The sequence below is a fragment of the Sorex fumeus genome, unplaced genomic scaffold (genome assembly GCF_029834395.1).
Source record: "Sorex fumeus unplaced genomic scaffold, SorFum_2.1 ptg000178l, whole genome shotgun sequence".
NCBI classification, from domain to species: Eukaryota; Metazoa; Chordata; class Mammalia; order Eulipotyphla; family Soricidae; genus Sorex; species Sorex fumeus.
In genome coordinates, this window is record NW_026606235.1 from 1,202,377 (window position 1) to 1,217,363 (window position 14,987).

At 57.7% G+C, this 14,987-nt stretch overlaps 2 protein-coding genes across 2 annotated transcripts in view; both read left to right on the forward strand.

The window, feature by feature from the left end:
• SOX12 (SRY-box transcription factor 12) overlaps positions 1 to 14,987 on the forward strand; it is a 280,268-nt gene that overhangs the window by 68,984 nt on the left and 196,297 nt on the right. The gene's annotated exons all lie outside the window — the stretch shown is intronic.
• RBCK1 (RANBP2-type and C3HC4-type zinc finger containing 1) lies at positions 1,309 to 14,625 on the forward strand. The gene is made up of 13 exons (XM_056107870.1): positions 1,309 to 1,372; positions 1,805 to 1,890; positions 3,217 to 3,361; positions 5,561 to 5,654; positions 5,762 to 5,960; positions 8,027 to 8,151; positions 8,239 to 8,412; positions 9,153 to 9,313; positions 9,975 to 10,086; positions 11,293 to 11,472; positions 12,992 to 13,090; positions 13,290 to 13,433; positions 14,300 to 14,625. The coding sequence occupies exons 2-13, from the start codon at positions 1,869 to 1,871 to the stop codon at positions 14,378 to 14,380; spliced, it is 1,536 nt and encodes a 511-aa protein (XP_055963845.1). The 5' UTR covers positions 1,309 to 1,372; positions 1,805 to 1,868; the 3' UTR covers positions 14,381 to 14,625.

The following is a 14,987-nucleotide window of genomic DNA, read 5'->3' on the forward strand; positions in this document are numbered from 1 at the left end:
AGGCAACACCAATAGAGGCCAGCAGAAACACACTGAAACTTCAGAAGCAATATTGTCAGATACAGACTAGCACTGTAGCACCGTCATCCCGTTGTTCATTGATTTGCTTGTGTGGGCACCAGTAACGTCTCCATTGTGAGACTTCTTGTTACTGTTTTTGGCATATCGAATATGCCACGGGGAGCTTGCCAGGTTCTACCATGTGGGTGGGATACTCTCGGTAGCTTGCCAGGCTCTCCAAGAGGGACAGACGGAGGAATTGAACCCAGGGCGGCCGCATGCAAGGCAAATGCCCTACCCGCTGTGCTAGATTATAATACAAAAAAGGCATATGTGTAATAAAAATTTTTAAAAAATGAGGGCTGGAGAGATAGTACAGCTGGTAGGTGTGCAGGCAGCTAACCCTGGTCCATCTGACACTGGTCCATCCCTGGCACCCCATTTTGTTTCTTGAGCCCTGCCCGGTATGATCCTTGAGTGCAGAGCCAGGAGTCAGTTCTGTGCACCCCCAGGTGTGGTCCAAAAAAAAAAACCCAAAACCAAAACAAACAAAAAACCCTTGAAAATACTGCCAAAGTATAGGAAATCATATCAAGTGCAATAGAGGCTGGGAGGGTTGGAGTGCATGCTCTGCATACAGGCCTGGTTGGAGCAGTCCTCCCACACCGCCAGGAGCCACCCCTGAACAACAAGCTGTGAGCAGCCTCCGACAACCGCCAAGTGAATTTTGGGGCCCAAAATTCAACAGATAAACAGGTACATCGACACCTAGTGGAACTTCTAAAAATACAATAACCTAAATTAAAAATTCAAAATATGGATTAAAAAAATTAATTCCCTGAAAACTTGAAAAAGCAAAAAGGTTCTAAGCAGCAGATTCGATATAGTTAAAGAGCTAAGGTGGCGTTCAGAATCAAATCTGCTCGAGTGGCCTCGGATAGGTCATAAACAGCGCGACCTTTCCTCCGCCTAGGCAAGCACGGGTAGGCTCCGCCCCAACGCGGACCAATCCCCGCCCACTCTCCCGAGCGCGGACCAATCCCCGCCAAGTCCCCGCCACCACGCAGACTAATCCCCGCCCACTCTCCCAAACGCGTATCAACGCCCACCCACTCCCCCGTACACGGACCAATCCCCTCCCAGTCCTCCTCACCGGGAACCAATTCTCCCCAGTTCTCCTCAATGCGGACCAATCCCCGCCCACTCCCCGCCCCAACGCGGGCCAATCCCCGCCCAGTCCTCCTCACAGCGGACCAATCCTCGCCCAATCCCTGCCAGTGCCCGCCCACTCTCCTTCTAAGTCCCGCGGCTCGGCGCCGGGCTCGTGCTGGAGGGTCGAGGAATCCAGGTCAGCTTGCTGCGGGCATTTGAGGTGGGGTGCCCCCGGGTCCGCCGCGACCCCAGGGCGGTGCGGGATCGCCTGGGCCTGATGGGTCGTGGGGGCGGGCGCAGTATCCGGCGACAAGCTTGCCCACTTCCGGGGCGGCCACTTTCACTTTCTCCGTCCCCAACCGCTCCCCTCTGGGCACTGACCGGGGCTGCGGGTAAGAGGCGGAGGGGCCGGGACCGCGGCGTTCGGGCACTGCCCCGCGCGGGGGGCCCGTGGGGCGGCTCTCCGGGCCCCGTCCCGTTTCTTCCGTAGCCCTTTGCGGGCTGGCCTCGGCTCCCCCGCGCGTCCACCCACTTGTCGGGGGCTGGTGCTCGTCCCGCTGCCCTCGCGTGTGATGCCCCGGCTGCTGCCCGTGGACACCCCGGCGCGCAGCGGGCTCGGGCTGAGCTCCCCGGGGTCGCCGTCCCTTCCCAGGTGACCCCAGAGGAGCGTTTCTCCGAGCTGCGGCCCCTGTCCGGGGGGAGGGGATGGGAGCCGGATGGACGAGAAGACCAAGAAAGGTGCGTGCTGCGAGGTGACCGCGGCGGCGGGGCGGGTGACTGTCCGGTGCGAAAAGTGCGCGGTCCTGGGGGGGGGAGGGGTTAGTGCCTTTCTGCCTCGGTCCCAGCGTTTCCTTGCTGGGGGGCTTTCCTTTGCTTTCAGTCCCAGGAGTCTTGTATTCATTCTTGTATTCATTCATTCATTCATTCTCCTCCTCTGGGAGAAGGTGGGGTCAGGGCTGGAAAAGGATGATACCCCACCTCCAGGCTGGCGGGCGGGGAGGCCGAGGTCGCCTCCCTTTTTTACCCTCCCAGGAGCTTAGTGGAACATTAGTGAGGTCATGTCAGAGCGCTGGTTGGACCCCACCTTGTGCCCCCTTCGTGCTTAGAACCAAGTCAGAGCTCATGGGTGGAGGGCAGGGTCCCACTGAGTTCTCAGACCTCCACTGTTCAGGATGCTTCTTTCTGTTCTATTTTAGTTTCTCCCTCCCTCCCTCCCTCCCTCCCTCCCTCCCTTCCTTCCTTCCTTCCTCCCTCCCTCCCTCCCTCCCTCCCTCCCTCCCTCCCTCCCTCCCTTCCTCCCTTCTTCCCTTCTCCCTCCTTCCTTCTTTCCTTCCTTCCTTTCCTGCTTTCCTTTTTTTTCTTTTACTTCCCTCCCCTTTTTGGGGGGAGTCACCCCGGTAGTGCTCATGGTGCTATATGTGACTCTGCTCAGGAACCATATGGTCCCAGGGGATTGAACCCTGGGGTTCCCACATCCCAAGCATGCACTTGGGTTCTTGGCGCCCTCTCCCTGACTTCCTCTAATGCAAGCCTTTCTGGCCCCTGTGCTCCCTTCCGCCTGGAACACTCGCTCTCGCCTGGGTCTTGACACGTCTCAGCTTCAGTATTGCCTCCACTTGTAGGCCTTCCCTGAATTTCTTGATGGGATGGATCACAGTCTAATTTTTTTTCTCTCCATTTTGCTCACTTTCTCTCTTCCCAAGTGGGGTGGGGTGGGCTGGGCTGGGCTGGGCTTGAGGCAAGGGACTCTGTGCATTGATTTACTGCTCAAGCCCAATTTCTGAGACAGGGACTGGGACACAGTCTGAACTCAATAAAAGCTTAGCAGGTAAGTGGATGGAAGTATGGGGGAGCCCTGAGTGTATAAAGGAAAAGCCTGGACAAGGAGGGGCGTCAAGCTAGGGGGAGAGAGTGTGTGATAGAGGCTTCCCAGAGAAAAGGAGCTTTTAAACTGGGTGCTGACGGCTGTATAGGAGTTCATTAGGGAGCCAGAAAGGAACTTCACGTTGTCCCTCGCCCGCTCCACCCCAGCTTCTGAGAAACACCCCCTGTGCTGGGTTTCAGCTGAGGAGATGGCCCTGCGGCTCGCCCGAGCGGTGGCTGGAGGGGACGAGCAGGCGGCCATGGGCTGTGCCATGTGGCTGGCCGAGCAGCGGGTGCCTCTGACGGTGCAGCTCAAGCCGGAAGTTCTCCCGACTCAGGACATCAGGTGAGGCCAGCTGGCTGCCCGGAACATAGGGCCCCCCCAAAACCCAGAGGCCCAGTGGATTCTTGCCTATGCAATAGGAATTCTCGGGGAATTTTTTTTTTTGAGGTGCAGGGGATGAAACCCAGGCCCTGATACATGCAAAGTTTGTGCTTTACCATTTAGCCCAGTATTTCCAGCCCGAGAACGGTCATTCTTTTTAATGCACTCATTTATTTTGGAGAGGGAGGGATTTCTCCAGCTCTTAGGGGGCTCAGGGGGCCCCACCCAGTGATCCGTGGCCAGCCAGGCTGCGTGGTTCAGTACCAGCGCCTGTGGTGCTGGAGACAGGCCTCGCTGATGGTGCTTGGGAGTTGCCTGATTATGGAACTAGGAATGGAGTAGGTTATAGGTTACCAAAAGCAGATGGTAACATATGCTTAACATTTCCAGGAACTGCCAGATTATTTTTTCAGAACTGCTTCATGATTATTTCCACCCTACCCAGCTGTCTATGAAAGCTTCCAGTTTCACAGTTGCAGCAACATCTTTTTTTGTTTTCTTTGTCTTATGTCGTTTTTTTTTTTTCCCCTCCTGTGCTAGGGCCAGAACTCGGCCTCACACCTGCCACTTCTGTTTTTTGGGCCACATGGAGGCTGTATGTGTTGCTGGGAATCAAACCTGGGTTGGCCAAGGATATAGACCTTACCTGCTGTACTATTTCGCCAGCTCCAAGATTATTCAGATTTCTCCCTATGTTTTCTTTTCCGTTGTTGTTTTGGAGGGCACATCCAGAAATGCTCAGGGCTAATCCTGGCTCTGCACTCAGGAATCACTTCTAGTGGTGCTTGGGAGAACCTTACAGGATGCCAGGGATTGAATCTGGGTTGGCCTCATGCAAGGCAAACTCCCTATCCATTGTACTATCTGGCCCCCTGAGCACTGAGCCAGGAGTAATCCCTGAGCACTGCAGGGTGTGACTCCAAAGTCTCAAGGGTGTGACTCCAAAATCCAAGCAAACAAAAAATATAAAGACCTGCAGACTTCTTGGTAAGAAAAATTGGAACTTAACACAATCATCTCCCACTTTTCCTGACTCCCTGGCTTGAAGGATGTTTTGGGGTTTAAGATGTAGTTCCTGGGGCTGGAGTGATAGCACAGCGGGTAGGGCATTTGCCTTGCACGCAGCTGACCCGGGTTCTATTCCCGGCATCCCATGTGGTCCCCTGAGCACCGCCAGGGGTAATTCCTGAGTGCCGAGCCAGGAGTAACCCCTGCGCATCGCCAGGTGTGACCCAAAAAGCAAAAATTAAAAAAAAATGTAGTTCCTTTTGGGGTGAAGAGACTCTCCGTGGATCTTGGAGACGGCCCTTGGCCTCAGAACCAACAGTAGACCACTGCTGGGTGTGGCCTCATAACCAAACTTGAAAAAAAATAAACCAAATAAACCAAAAGGAATTTCTTTTACTTTCTGTTTAATTTTCTTCCAGTCTGCATTAGGCCCAGCAATTGTGCCTTGTATTCTTTTGGAGTTTTACATTTCCGTATTTTCCTGAATATCATCAAGTGCTGTGTCTATTAAAATCATTAACCTTGGGCCAGAGTGATAGTACAGCGGGTAGGGCCCTTGCCTTGTATGCAGCTGACCCAGGTTCAATCCCTGGCATCCCATATGGTCCCCCAAGCACCACGAGGAGTAATTCCTGAGTGCAGAACCAGGAGTGACTCCTGAGCACCGCCCAGGGTGTGGCCAAAAACAAAACAAAAAATTGAAAAAAAAAATTTGCCTTGAGTAAATTTGAGGGTATTTTTCTAGACAATTTTAAGAAAAATATTTGGTGCATTTTCTTTGTAAATACTTTGACAGGCCTTTAAAAAAGTCATCTCCATACAGGGATCTCACCAAAAAAAAAAATCAATAATTCCTCTAAAAATCTCCTTATACTGTTTCAGATTTCCGTGATTTTATTGGTGCATTTTAGAATTGTTTTTTTTCCTTAAGAAACCACACGGGGTCTCCCACCCTTCCCTTCCCTCCTTTCCCCCCTTTCCTGGTGTGCCCCCTGGGGATGGGGAGTGGACTTTACTCCTAGAGCAGGGTACAGCCCCTGGGCGCGCTGAGTGGGGTGGTGTAGGACTGAGGGAGAACCCGGGCCCTAGACTGGGGGGTGTGGGGTTAGGCGCGTGCACGCATGCGTGTCCCAGCCCCTGCCCTCCTCGCAGGCTGTGGGTGAGCGTGGAGGACGCCCAGATGTACACCGTCACCATCTGGCTCACGGTGCGCCCTGACATGACCGTGGCCTCCCTCAAGGACATGGTGAGTGAGGCCCTTCCTCTCTGCCCCCGCCCCGCGTCCTCTCTCCGCCCCGGCGGCCCCCTGCCCCATGCCCCCTCTCCTCGCGCCCTCTCTCTGTGCCCGGACAGGTCTTCCTGGACTACGGCTTCCCGCCAACGCTGCAGCAGTGGGTGATTGGCCAGCGGCTGGCCCGCGACCAGGAGACCCTGCGCTCCCACGGGGTGCGGCAGAATGGGGACAGCGCCTACCTCTACCTGCTGTCGGCCCGCAACACCTCCCTCAACCCCCAGGAACTGCAGCGGGAGCGGCAGCTGCGCATGCTAGCGGGTGAGGACCGCTCCGACCTCGCATCCGAGGCAGTGGGACAAACCCTCTGAGTCCCTGGGCACGCGGTCAGGTCGGCCACCAGAGGGCATTGCCAGGCATGACAAGGCATAGGGAAGCCTTTGCAGAACAGCGGGAGCCAGGAGCCGGGTCAGTTTGTGAGCTGGGGAGATGCTGCACACGCTCTTCCTGTCTCTGCGCTTAGTTCTCGAAACCAGTACCTGATGGCCTGATCAAGGCAGTGAGGACACCGGCCCCAAAGTGGACTGCCACCCCCATTCAAAAAAAAAAAAGCCACCTCAAATCATCTGTTGCCTCCTGGAGATCTACCTTCTTTAAAGCCAATAAGCAGGGTCAGAGTGATAGTACTGTGGGTAGGCGCTTACCTTGCATGCAGATTACCTGGGTTCAATCCCCGGATTCCCATATGGTCCCCCAAGCCCACTGGGAGTGGTCCCTGAGCACTGCTGGGTGTGGCCCTCAAACAAAAAATGAAAAAGCTAACAGAAAAGTTTCCCTTACAGTTGCACTCAAGGCTACTGTACCCCCTGGGATCCTTCTAGTGACCCCAGGGAGGTGGTTATGCTCACTTGAGGAAACACTGAGAATTTGTCTAAAATTTGAACTTTTTTTTTTTTTGATCATACCAATTGGTGCTCAGGGTTCACTCCTGACTCTGCTCAGGCATCACCGCTGGCGGGTATGTGGGCAACCCAGGGATCAAACTTGGGTTAGCCGTGTGTAAGGCAAATACATTAATCCACTGTACTATCTCTTCTGGGCTGGAGCAATGGCAGGGCTGGAGCCATAGCACAGCAGGTAGGGCGTTTGCCTTGCACGTGGTCAACCCAGGTTCAGTTCCTCCGTCCGTCCCTTTCGGAGAGCCCAGTAAACTACCGAGAGTATCCCGCCGGCATGGCAGAGCCTGGCAAGCTCCCCATGGCGTATTCAATATGCCAAAAACAGTAACAAAAAGTCTCACAATGGAGATGTTACTGGTGCCCACTCGAGCAAATCGATGAACAACAGGAGGACAGCAGACAGACATTGCTACTATCTCTTCTGCCCCAAGACCTAATAGTTTCAATTTCCTAAATGTGATAGCTGTATGAAGTAATGTAATAAAATGGCCCCCAATTTTTAAGGAAATAGATATACTCGTTTATGAGTGGGACATCATGCTTGCAAATTACTCTCAAAACAGTTCAGGGTAAAAAATTTTATATGGATATAAAAATGTATACAAGCTATATGCATATAAATCAGATTTACATGCATATAAATTATAATTTTATTTTACATATAATTATATACTTATATAATCAACATTTATATGCATATAAAACCAGCCCCTGTCCCTCACATAGTATCGTGAGCACCGCCGGGTCTGGTGCAACGCCCAGTTATTAGCTCTTGTCGGGGTGCTCCCGGCCCTCACGGTGTTATAGCAGAGCCCGTCACAGGCCCCCAGAGCCTTTGGGTCCTGTCTGCCCTGACAGGCCCTTAGAGACTTGAGTTCCTTTTTCTTTTTTCGCGTTGTTTGCTGTGGGTGGGTTCAAACCCTGCCTTGTGTCCTCTAGATCTTGAGATCCTATTTTTGTTTTTTTTTTGAGGTTTGTTTTTGGACCACGCCCAACAAGGCTCGGGTTTAGTCCTGGTTCTGCACTCGGGGGGCACTCCTGGGGGGGCTCAGGGGACCACATGGGTGCTGGGGTTGGCTGTGTGTAAGGCAAGCTCCCTACCTTGCTTAGGCTCCCTGGGGTCCTATTTTGGGTTTCTGGGCCACACCCAGTGATGGTCGGGGGTCACTGCCCTGCCAGAGGGCCATGTAGAGCAGGGGGCAAACCCTGAGCCACGCATGCAGCCCCATGAGCTGTCTGTGGCGCAGACACAGGATCCAGCTTGGAGGGAGTCGGGACTTAGCCAGGCCCTGGACACTGGCAGGACCCAGTGGAGGCCTGTCAGGAGGGGAGGTGGGGGTGGAGGGGTCAGGGCTGGGCTGAGGGTACCTGGGCAGGGCGTGGACAAGGACAAGGCGGGGACCACCCTCACCTTCGGTCCCTTCCCAGATCTGGGCTTTAAGGACCTCACGCTGCAGTCGCGGGGCCCCCTGGAGGCGGCGGCACCCCCGAAGCCCGGCTCTGTGCAGGAACCGGCCCGCGTTCAGCCGGACCCGGCGCCCGAGCCTGCCCCGGTAAGACCCCCGCGTGCATCCGTCCCCGCGGGGGCCCCTCCGGACCCACCGCCCCCGCCTGTCGTCTCACCGCCCCTCTGCCTCCAGGTGGGCTGGCAGTGCCCGGGCTGCACCTTCATCAACAAGCCCACGCGGCCGGGCTGTGCCATGTGCTGCCGAGCCCGGCCCGAGGCCTACCAGGTCCCGGCCTCACACCAGCCCGACGAGGAGGAGCGGCTGCGCCTGGCGGGCGAGGAGGAGGCGCTGCGCCAGTACCAGCAGGTGGGCGCCGCGGGCGCAGCCGCGGACTGGCCCGGGGAGGAGGCCTAGGCCAGGAGGGAGGCGCCTGCCCGCCCCGTCGCTGCTCTCTGCTGACCACGGCTGGCCGCCGCCGCGCTTGACTGTGACCCGCCCTCCCCAGGAGCTCCTCCTCCTGTCGCTGAGACTCTGCCCCCTTGCTCTGACTTACACTGTGTCTCCCCTCCAGTGCCACGGGGGACCCCGCACTACTGGTGGCCCCGACCGTGCCCCCATCTGCCACCCCACTCCTCTCTCTCTGGTCTGGCTTCTGCTCTTCCCGGCCCTCCCCCCACCCCAAAATCTCTTCTTGCCGTGGCCCACCCCGACTCAGCCCCGGGGGTTGCCTTCTCTCTGTCTGGATTGGCCAGGCCCCGTTTCTGGTCCCCTCTACCACCCTGGCCAGACCCCGCCTGTCTGCTAGCCTAACCCCCTCGCCCCTGCTCTGCACCCAACAGTCATCCGCATCCTTCTCTGCCTTCCTTCCCTGACCCCAGGGATGTGGCCCCCGACGCCTTGTCCGGCCTGACCCTGGTGGCGGTGGCAGCCCCATCCCCACCCCCTCCCGCAGGATTCCTGCTCCTGCCCAGTGCCCAGAGCCCCATTCCATTTGGGGGTTCTTGGCACCCCAGACCTGTGCTCAGCCCTACCCCCCTCCTGCCCCACCCGCCCCCCGAGAGCCTGACCCTTCCTGCCCCTCCCCGCGACCCGCCCCGTCTGCCCAGCGGAAGCAGCAGCAGCAGGAGGGGAACTACCTGCAGCACGTGCAGCTGGACCAGCGGAGCCTGGTGCTGAGCACGGAGCCCAGCGAGTGCCCCGTGTGCTACGCGGCGCTGGCGCCCGGCGAGGCGGTGGTGCTGCGCGAGTGTCTGCACGCCTTCTGCAGGTGCGAGCGGGACCTGGGGCTGCCCCGCCTCCGTGGAGCACCCCCCCCCCCAGCACGCCCCTGAGCTCGCGGACCCCCACACCTTTCCCGGAGCTCCGCCCCCCACCTCCTCCGGAACTCCTGCCCCTCCCTTAAGCTCCTCCCGTTCTGGGTAGCTCCTGGCCAGAGACTTGTAGACCTGTGGGTGGAGCGAACAGGAGGGTCAGTGGAATTGCCCCTTGGAGCGGGAGGCGGGTGCTAATGACCCAGAAGGCTGGGCAGCTCCGAGGGGTACAGCCCTTGAACTGACTGGGTCTGTGGGAGCACAGGGAGGGATGGATGGGGGTAGGGTAGGGGCTGTCACTGGGTTTCTGCATGTGAGGGTTCAGGCTTGCGCTGGACAGTCAGGGTGAGAGGTCACGGGAAGGACATGGTGGCTGTGTTGTGAATGGACACGGGGAGCTCAGGAGATGGTGCCTGCAGCCCCCCCGAGGGACCTGGGCACCGTGAGCAGTTGGGGTGGGCTGAGGTGTAGACTGGCTCTAGTGAGGTGGGTGGCAGGAGGTTCAGAGACAGAGGCTCCTGAGGTCGGGTCCTACCAGGGGAGGGGGGCAGGGTCTCACCAGCGCAGGGTCTGGGGCTCAGCTTGGCCTGACCTCCAGCCCACCCCACTGCTCCCCAGGGAGTGTCTGCAGGGCACCATCCGCAACAGCCAGGAGGCGGAGGTCTCCTGCCCCTTCATTGACAATACCTACTCGTGCTCGGGCAAGCTGCTGGACAGAGAGATCCGTGCGGTAAGGCCTGAGGAAGGGCCCTGGGCTGGCCGTGCGGTAAGGCCTGAGGGAGGGCCCTGGGCTGGCCGGGGGACCGTGGGGTCCGGGCAGTGAGTAGGACAGGCGTATGGAGAAGTGGCCGGTGAAGGGAGGATAGTGAAGTGTTCTACAGTGGGGGCTCCGGGGCCAGAGAGATGGTAGAGCAGGAGGGCACTGGCCTCGCACACGGCCAACCTGGGTTCGATCCTCAGCATCCCACATGGTCCCCGGAGATCTCCAGGAACGATCCCGGAGCACCGAGCCGGGAGTAAGTCCTGAGCATCACTGGATGGGCCCTTAAAACAAAATTACGGTGGGGCTCTGGAGGCGGGGGGAGGAGTACAGCCCCATAAAGCCAGCCTGGGTTTGATCCCCACCCCAAACCCTTCAAGGAGTGATCACTGCTGGATGTGGCCCTAGAACAAAAAGCACAAAGGTGGGGTCTCTGGGGTCAGCTGGCTCAGGTAACCTCAGGTCAGAGGCCCAGAAGGTGAAGCCCTGGGCTTGCGTGCACCCGACATGTGTGCAGTGATTGGGGATTGGGGTCCTCCCTGCAATGCTGGGGGGACATGTGGGGCCAAACCTGGTTCTCCTGCGTGCAGTCTCTGCTCCAGCCTGTTGAGCGTCTCCCGGGCCCCTGTGGCAGCCAGTTTTAAGAGGACTGACATATACCAAATGTATCAAATGCACTGACCCTAGGACATCGCCCCCATTAAACACTCCCGCTGGGGCAGCCGTCCCACCCACTCTCGGCGTCTGATTTTTGTTGTTTCTATTTTCCCCCTGCTCCTTCCTTGGTGGTAGTTGGGGTGACCCAGCAGCTGCTCGTGCTTGTTGGTGTGTGGGGCCGCATGCCCTGCTGCAGTGCTTGGGGGGTCAGTGAGAATGAAAACGACCGGGCGCTTAAGTGCTGCTGGGGTCCCCCCCCTCGGCCCAACACCTGCTAGGTGTGAGCGAGTCCCACTCTGCACCCCCCCCCCCCCCCCCCCCGTCCTCTTAAATGAGGTTTTCAGAGCTAGGGATGTAGTCAACTGGTAGAACCCATGCGAGGCCCTGGGTTTAAGGGGCGGGAGAGGTATGTCCCCCTCCCAGAAGTAAGAGAAAGAAGGAAAGAGGCTGTGGCTTGGGCAGGTTCACGGGTTGGTGGCTGTGGTGGCTGCACTCATGACCGCTGTGCTGTGGCGGCAGCTGCTGAGCCCCGAAGACTACCAGCGGTTCCTGGACCTGAGCGTCTCCATCGCTGAGAAGCGCAGTTCCTGCAGCTACCACTGCAAAACCCCCGACTGCAAGGGCTGGTGCATCTTTGAGGACGACGTCAACGAGTTCACCTGCCCAGTGTGCTTCCACACCAACTGCCTGCTGTGCCAGGTGGGTGTGGAGACCCGGGACGGGGAGCTCTAGCCTGACTGCCGAGACTCCGCTGCGCGTCGGGGGGAGCCTGACCCTGCACTGAACCTGGCCCCATTCCCGGCGGCACATCCAGCCTCCGCCTTGCCGGGCCCTACCCTGGCCCGTGGGTGCCAATTCCCATCACAGACCCGTCCCCATGCTGGCCCCAGCCGGTCAGCCCTGCTCTGGAATGATGCTGTATTGTGGCCCAACCCCTGCCCCCAGCATCTTACCTCTCTTCTTGAGAGAGGCTGGTCTCCAGCAGGCCTGTGGCTGAGCTGGTCACAGCCTCAGCCAGCCCAGTCTTCATGCATAGACTTGCAACCCCAGGAGAACCCGCCAGGAGACAGGAGGGAAGGGATTTCCCTGCCCACCTTTAAACATGGACGAGAGGCCAGAGCGATAGTACACTGGGTAGGGCATCTGCCTTGCATGCGGCTGACCCAGGTTCAATTCCTGGCATCCTATATGGTCCCCCAAGCACTGCCAGGAGTTATTCCTGAGTGTAGAGCCAGGAGTAACCCCTGAGCATCACAGGGTGTGACCCAAAAAGAAGAAAAAAAACCCATGAACCGATCAGGGCTGTAGACCACTCGGTGGGCTGAGCACTTGATTTGCATGCAGGCTTTGGTCCCTGGACACTGCATGCTCTCTAGTACCACTTAGATCAGGCCCCGACTGCTGAGCTGCCCCGGGGTCCTACTGGGAGTGGCTCGAATTAAAAAGAAAGGATAAATATTGTTATGTGATGGTTTTGGCTTCCCTTCCTTGGCCTCAGCGCCCTCCTCTGTAGAATGGGTATATGGTATATGGGTTGCAAACATCTCAGCTTTTTTCCACTCTGGAGAAGCCCGTGTTCTCTTACACATGTATTACTTTATCTTTTTCTCCCCTCATATTTCTCTAAATTTGTTTTGTTTTGGGGTCACATACAGCTCTGTTCAGGAATTACTCCTGACTCTGTGCAGGGATCACTCCTGGAAGTGCTTGGGAGACCATATGGGTTGCAAGGGATCAAACCCAGAACAGCTATGTGCAAGGCAAGCGCCCTACCCACTATACCATCACTCTGGCCCCAGTAAATTTATTGGGGAAAAAAAAAGTTTTGGGGCCAGAGTTTGTCTTGTACACTGCAGGCCCATATGATCCCTCGAGCACCATCAGGAGCAATTCTTGAGAAAAGAGCCAGGAGTAGCCCCTGAGCATGGCTGGTGTGGCCCCCAAAACAAAAAGTTTTAGAAAGTTGTTTTTTTTTTTGCTTTTGGCGTCACACCTGGCGATGCACAGGGGTTACTCCTGGCTCTGTGCTCAGGGGACCATATAGGATGCTGGGAATCGAACCCGGGTTGGCCCCGTGCAAGGCAAACGCCCTGTTTGTGCCTACCCGCTCCAGCCCCTAGAAAGACATCTAAATGTGTTCAATACGTGACCCTCTTGGCTCCTGGCTTCCTCACCCCTTGGGGAACCTTCCCACCTCGAGTTCTGCTGCCCCCTGCAGGCCATCCACGAGCAGATGAACTGCAGGGAGTACCAGGACGACCTTGCCCTGCGTGCCCAGAATGATGTGGCTGCGCGGCAGACGACTGAAATGCTGAAGGTGAGGCAGGGCCGGGCGGTCATGGTCCCTCCTGGCCGGCCGGCGATGGGGCTTGGGGGAAGTGGCCGTGAACAGCAGGACGAGCATGGCCTGGGCAGAGCGGCAGAGGGGAGCGATCCCGCCACTCCCGAGGGGTCGAGCTGGCTGGGCAGGTGCCCCAGCCTGGCCCCCGCCCAGGCCAGCTTCTGCTCCGCTCCAGACCATGCTGCAGCAGGGCGAGGCCATGCACTGCCCACAGTGCCAGATCGTGGTGCAGAAGAAGGACGGCTGTGACTGGATCCGCTGCACTGTTTGCCACACAGAGATCTGCTGGGTCACCAAGGGCCGGCGCTGGGGCCCCGAGGTGAGAACAGAGGGCTGGGCTGCGTTGGGGAGCCTGTTCCCCGCTCCCCCAACCTGTACTTCTGCAGCTCGTGAGGAGAGAACCATCGCGTGTTTGGTTTGGGGACTGTATACCTGGCGGTGCTTGGGGGACCATGTGGTGCTGAGGATGGAGCCTCAGTCTCCTGCATGCAAACCCTGTGCCACCTTGCCGGCTCCTGGCCCCAGTCAAGAATTTTTTTTTTTTTTTTTTTTTGGTGGTGGGCGTTTGGGCCACACCTGGCTGTGCTCAGGGCTTGCTCCTGGCTGTGCTCAGGGGTCATTCCTTTTTTTTGGGGGGGGGTCACTCCCTGCGATGCTCAGGGCTTACTCCTGGCTCTGCACTCAGGAATTACTCCTGGCGGTGCTTGGAGGACCTATGGGAATCGAACCCGGTCAGCCGCATGCAAGGCAAACACCCTACCCGCTGTGCTGTCACTCCAGCCCCTCAGGGGTCATTCCTGATGATTCCAGGGGACCCAGATTGTAGTGGCCCTTAGTAAGGCGTGTTGGGAGCACCGGTGGATGCATTTATTTTCCACATAGCTCGTGGCTGCTTTGGCAGTGCAAAGGCAAAGCCTCTATGATCACCTGCCCTGCCCTGCTCAAACTGACCAGCCACCAATGGAACCCTGCGTGTATAGGAGGCCAGCCTGGTGGGCCCAGTGGAGCGGGTCAGCTCTGTCCACACTGCAGCTGCTCATCCCTGACCTTCCTTTATTCGGAGAGAGCATGGAGCCCCTCTGTTGGCAGAGGTCTCCTGGCGGGCCTAGGGTGGGTGCCCAGGGTGGACACTCTGCTTCCCTGATCCTGACCGTGCTGCCCTGCCCATTTCTTCTCACTGTCTAGGGCCCAGGAGACACCAGTGGAGGCTGCCGCTGCCGAGTGAATGGGGTTTCATGCCACCCCAGCTGTCAGAACTGCCACTGAGCTGAGACTGCCCCCGGGGGCTGGGATCGGGGTTCTGACCTCTTCTCTGGCCCTCTGAACACCCCTGTGCTTGACGGAGGCGGAACAACTGCACGCCCTGCCCTGGTGCCTTGGACCTTCCCTGGGCTGGCCGGCCAGCCCCTCATCTCTTCTCTGCAGCTCCCCTCCTTTCCCTGCTCCAGCCACTGGCACAGCCCTGGCCAGAGGCCTGCATGGCTCTGAACTGTCCGAACATGGAACCCTTAATGCCCAACCCCTCAACCCCCCGCCGAGACTCAGCTTTGGTGGGGAACTTCTCTGCCTTTGCCATTGGTAGGAGCCCTGGCCTCTTAGAATCGCTGCTAATTCTGTTCAGAGCCAGGAGGGAGACCTGGCGATTTTCAGGTCTGCCTCTGTTATAAAGCAACTAAACGGTTTCTGAGGAAGGGATGAGTGTGGTCTCTCTGAGAACGTGGGAGGGTTGGGGTAGGACCCCCCCAGCATTGTGTGTAGGGGAGGGGGTTGTTGAGTGGGGGGATTCACAAAGAGATGGCAGCTGCAAAGAGGATGCTCAGCACGTGCGACCAGATCGGAACCCACCCTTTGCTTGCCTGACTGCGTGCAAGGC

Coding starts and splice junctions, on each gene's coding strand:
- RBCK1 (XM_056107870.1), top strand. CDS start 1,869: ATGGACGAGAAGACCAAGAAAG. Junction 8,413..9,152: donor CGCTGCGCCAGTACCAGCAG/GTGGGCGCCGCG, acceptor CCGTCTGCCCAG/CGGAAGCAGCAGCAGCAGGA. Junction 11,473..12,991: donor CCAACTGCCTGCTGTGCCAG/GTGGGTGTGGAG, acceptor TGCCCCCTGCAG/GCCATCCACGAGCAGATGAA.